Source organism: Rhinopithecus bieti, unplaced genomic scaffold (assembly GCF_001698545.2).
Source record: "Rhinopithecus bieti isolate Rb0 unplaced genomic scaffold, ASM169854v2 scaffold_13317, whole genome shotgun sequence".
Lineage (NCBI taxonomy): Eukaryota > Metazoa > Chordata > Mammalia > Primates > Cercopithecidae > Rhinopithecus > Rhinopithecus bieti.
The window spans coordinates 374,469-380,043 of NW_016807516.1; the positions used below are offsets into that span (position 1 = coordinate 374,469).

The 5,575-nt window shown below is 43.2% G+C and overlaps 1 protein-coding gene across 1 annotated transcript in view; it reads left to right on the plus strand.

Annotated features, from left to right (window-relative positions):
• Nucleotides 1–5,575, plus strand: part of LOC108536065 (PRAME family member 20-like) — a 23,677-nt gene continuing 18,102 nt past the window's right edge. Inside the window, 1 exon segment of the mRNA XM_017882538.1 lies at nucleotides 1–158. Coding sequence (XP_017738027.1) covers nucleotides 157–158 — 2 coding nt within the window. The 5' untranslated portion in view covers nucleotides 1–156.

Consider the following 5,575-nt stretch of genomic DNA (forward strand, 5'->3'; position numbering starts at 1 on the left):
GCCACGGCATGCAACAGCCGCCAGCCATTTTGGGCTCATCCCGGCGAGCTCCCGGAGGGCACCCCTGTGACCTTGGGTTCCCAGCTGTGATTGGAAGCGGATCCCACCGGCTCTGAAGTGAGGCTGTCCACGGAGGCTCCGAGAACTTCCTTGCTGATGTAATGTTCATTTAATTGTTTCAGGGCCCTTCTCCTATCCTTCCCTGGAATCCTAGGTCAGTTCAAACGATCACCCCAACGGGGGCGCTCCCTTACCGTTGTGTTAGACCATGGTTTCTCCCTTCGAAGGGTTCTTTATTATCCTTAATGATAACCTGTTGCCTCCTTAAAATATCTTTGGAGTTAACATCACGAGATAGGGTTACTTTATTGATTTGTAACAGGGAATCTCTGAGGCCAGAGGGTTGCGGGAAGATTGCCGAGTTAGAGAATAGGAGTAGGCATTCTGAGGGCTTAGTAGCAGGAGGGAAGCCTGTCTCCTGAACGCCCCCTGAAGGTAGATTCTGTTACTGCCCTCAGTTTACGAATGGGGAAGCTGAAACTTAGCTTAAAATGTCCACTGTCATGCAACCAGTAAGTGTAGAGTCAAAATTCCAGTACCAAACTGTTCATCACTAAAGCCTCATCTATTTAACCAGGACCAAACTGCAGAATATAAAATATCCAGGCAGGGCGCAGTGGCTCGTGTCTGTAATCCCAGCACTTTGGGAGGCCGAGGCGGGTGGATCACCAGAGGTCAAGAGTTCAAGACCAGCCTGGCCAAGATGGTGAAACCCCATCTCTACTGAAAATACAAAAATTAGACCGGGCGCGGTGGCTCACGTCTGTAATCCCAGCACTTTGGGAGGCCGAGGCGGGTGGATCACCTGAGGTCAGGAGTTCGAGACCGGCCTGGCCAACATGGTGAAACCCCGTCTCTACTAAAAATAAAAAAAATAAAAAAAAAATTAGCTTGGCGTGGTGGCAGGGGCTTGTAATCCCAGCTACTGGGGAGGCTGAGGCAGGAGAATCACTTGAATTCGGGAGGTGGAGGTTGCAGTGAGCTGAGATTGCACCACTGCACTCCAGCCTGGGAAACAAGAGCAAGACTCCATCTAAAAAATAAAAATAAAAAATAAAAATAAAAACATCCAGGGTGATCTGCTTCCCTTCTTAAGGAAGGAGTAATGTTCTACATTTTAAAAATATAACTATAATATACTTTGTTGGCTTTTTAATTTAAAATAAGGAATATTGGCTGGGTGCAGTGGCTCATCCCCATAATCCCAGCACTTCAAGGGACTGAAGCAGGTGGATCACTTGAGCCCAGGAGTTGGAGACCAGCCTGGGCAACATGGCGGAACCCTGTCTCTACCAAAAAAAAAAAAAATTAGGCGTGGCCTGTAGTCACAGCTACTTGGAAGGCTGAGATAGGAGGGGAAAAAAAAAAGGTGGGGGGTTCTCACTAGATGGAACTTTTTTTTGAGACAGAGTTTCACTCATCACCCAGGCTGAGGTGCAGTGTCATGATCTCGGCTCAGTGCAACCTCCACCTCATGGGTTCAAGAAGTTCTGCCTCAGCCTCCTGAGTAGCTGGGATTACAGGCGCGCATCACCACGCCCGGCTAATTTTTGTATTTTTGGTAGAGACGGGGTTTCACCATGTTGGTCAGGCTGGTCTCGAACTCCTGACCTCATGATCCACCCGCCTTGGCCTCCCAAAGTGCTGGGATTACAGACGTGAGCCACTTCTTTTAGTTCTTCAGTAATACCCAACTCTGTCTTGCTGCCGAGTATCCATGTCTGCTCTTTTGTCTGCTTCAAAAATTTGTTCCCCCTCCCCTTCACGCTTATTCCCACACATCCTTTAGGTCTCAGCTTTTGTACTGCTTCCCCTGAAAAGCATTCCTGGACTTCCCAAGTCTGAATTAGATGCTCCCACCACCCCATATATTCTAAACTGTTTTGTCATTAAGATAAATTTGTTACAGTATAGAGTTTTTTTTTCTTTTGACACTGTATGGAGCCATTTTCATTCAAGGGCATTTTCCTCTGGCTGGAAAAACTAATAAAAGTTTGCTATTTTATTTTTTAATTACTGAGTAATTACTGAGTAATGAGGCAGCAGAGAGCTCTCTTTTTCCTGCACCTAACAAGATACTAATATGTGATAAAAGGATAAGGAAATGAATGAGTTCCACATCCTACTCCACAGCTGACCCTCCTGTAGCTCATGCTGTCTTTTATTGAATGATTAATGTGGAGCCAAAAGTCAAATCAAGTTACTCTATAACTCAGCTTAAGCCTAACAAATTGTATTTAAGAGGGGATTTCTGAGAGCACAAACTGACTCTCAGAAACAGGTAAAGAAAATCCAATCGTAAGAGAACTGTTACCTGTTGAGGGAAATGAGTTTGTGTTGACTTCCATATAACTTGGATTTACAACCTCCAGATTACATTCACTTATTCAGTAAACATGTATTGAGATCCTAGTATGTGTCAGGCTCTGTTCTAGAAGCTGGGGATATGGCAGTGAACAAACTTTCGAGAGCTTGACATTCTAGTGGAAGAAAACAGGCAATCAAGAAGGAAATAAGCTAAGTTCAGATAGTGATGAATGCTACAGGAAATAAAGCAGATTCAGGGAAGAAGTGCTGTGGTTAGGGAAATGATTTCCAGTGAGCAATGTGGGAGCATTAATGAGTTATCGATGCCAGGGCAATAAGGGGATGGAACATTCTACCTTAAGGAAAGGCTTATCTCTAGGTATACATACATAATTGACAATATGGTTTAAAGATTAGACTTTTGGTTACTTTGATTCATTTTAATAATTTCTAAGAGCCGAAATAATTATTTGTATACTGATTAAATTTAATTTTTGGACTGCAAATGCTAAGAGCCATTCTCCAGAATGTGGTACCCATTCTGAAGTATTGCCACTCGTGAACTCACAACCAGAACATTGTTCTGCAACTAGGACGGTCCCATTTCCTCAGTTACTGTCTTACCACATCAACCTGACTTACAATTTCACCAACTTGTGATTTATTTATAAATTTTCAACTGTGTTTCTATTTTCTTGCCTTAATCCTTTATTGACTTATGGAATCATAGATTTGAAGCCATTCCCACTTTCACCTGTGCACCATACAATATTGTAATATACGGATTGAACAAAATGGTTGGGAAACCTCTACATGGGACCCCAGGCTATGCACAAGTAAATATTAATAATTTAAGAATAATGCTATCATTTAATGACTACTAACTATAGGGCAGGCAACTGGATGCACATTTAATGTTTATTTTTATTTTTTTTGTAGAGACAGGGTTTTTTTGTAGAGATATGTTGTTCAGGCTGGTCTCAAAACCCCTGGCCCCAAGCCATCTCCCTGCCTTGGCTTCCCAGAGCACTAAGAGTATAGTCATCAGCCACTGTGCACAACCTCACATTTAGTCTTTAGAACTGCCCTTTGAGTTGAGCATTTTGCATAGAGGAGAGACCAGTGTGTGGTGTTAAGAAATTAGCTCCTTTTGGGAGGCCAAGGCGGGCGGATCACTTGAGATCAGGAGTTCAAAACCAGCCTGGCCAACATGGTGAAACCTTGTCTCTACTGAAAATACAAAACAATTAGCTGAGCATGGTGGCACACACCTGTAATCCCAGCTACTTGGGAGGCTGAGACAGGAGAACTGCTTGAACCTGGGAGGCGGAGGTTGTAGTGACCTGAGATCAGGCCACTGCACTCCAGCCTGGGTGACAGAGCAAGACTCTGTCTCAAAAAAAGAAAACCCAGAAAAAAAAAAAAACCTTAGCTCCAGTTCTTTCCTGTGTTACTTACACAATGTGTTTCTCAGTGGTAAAATGGGAATAAGGTGCTACGGACATTTTAAATTTTGTGTTGTGTGATGATTAATTAAAGTAGTGGTTGTAAACTGATATTAAACACTTGTTTAATGTTAACCGTTAGGAGTTACTATTGTAATCTTAAAATATACCATCCTGGGTAGTGAGTCGATGGTCATTTAATTCCATTTTCTTTTTATTTTCCCATGTTTGTATCATTTAATCTGGCTGGAAGGTTTCAGACTTGAAGTAGGACTGCTTAGACTTTACCACAAAAGGAGTCTCAAGTACATTTCCCATAGTCTCCCTCCCCCAGCCCCTAGAGAAATGTAAACAAACCAGTTAAAAGGAATACCTGAGCACTGATAAGAATGTTTACAGCACTTTGTGAAGAGGAGAGTGAAAAACAGCCCCAATGACATCTTGCTGTTTTTACTTTAAGACTTGCTTGTAGCAGGCCAGGTGCGGTGGCTCAAGCCTGTAATCCCAGCACTTAGGGAGGCTGAGACGGGCAGATCACGAGGTCAGGAGATCGAGACCATCCTGGCTAACCCAGTGAAACCCCGTCTCTACTAAAAAATACAAAAAACTAGCCAGGTGAGGTGGCAGGCGCCTGTAGTCCCAGCTACTCGGGAGGCTGAGGCAAGAGAATGGCATGAATCCGGGAGGCAGAGCTTGCAGTGAGCTGAGATCTGGTCACTGCACTCCAGCCTGGGCGACAGAGCGAGACTCCGTCTCAAAAAAAAAAAAAAGACTTGCTTGTAGCATGTAAATCTGTTGTGGTGGTGGTGGTGGTGGTGGTGTTGCAAGGTCTCACTCCAGTTACCCAGTTACCCAGGCTGGAGTGCAGTGGCGCAATCTCACTGCAGCCTTTACCTCCCAGGCTCAGGTGATCCACCTCAGGCTCCCAAATAGCTGGGACAACAGGTGCATGCCACTATGCCCGGCTACGTTTTTATTTTTAGTAGAGGTGGAGTTTCGCCACATTGCCCAGGCTGGTCTCAAACTCCTGGGCTCAGGCAATACACGTACCTCAGCCTCCCAAAATGCTGGGATTACAGGCATGAGCCACTGCACCCAGCTGTATATCTTAATATAATCAAGCACACTACACAGTAAATCTTTTTATGCTTTAAAAAAAAAATTAAGGCCGAGCGTGGTGGCTTACATCTGTAATCCCAGCACTTTGGAAGGCCGAGGCGGGCGAATCACGAGGTAAAGAGATTGAGGCCATCCTGGCCAACATGGTGAAACCCCGTCTCTACTAAAAAAAAAAATACAAAAATTAGCTGGGTGTGGTGGCGCACGCCTGTAGTTCCAGTTACTCAGGAGGCTGAGGCAGGAGAATCGCTCGAACCTGGGAGGCAGAGATTGCAATGAGCGGAGGTCACACTACTGCACTCCAGCCTGGCGACAGAGCGAGACTCCGTCTCAAAATAAATAAATAAATACATAATAGCCTGTCCAAATTATCTCATTCTACTTGAAGTACATTTATTACCATTTAACATAATTACTGATATTCCATCATAGTGAATATATTATGGTTCATTTAATAATCCCCTTACAGTTATTTTCAATTTCACTAAACAATAAACAGATAACCAAGGATAACAATACAGTTAATCTTTGCTTTTTTAAATATAATATGTAATAATCTTTATATATATATGTGTGTATGTGTATATATATATATATATATATTTTTTTTTTTTTTTTTTTTTTTTTTTTTTTTTTTAGGTGGG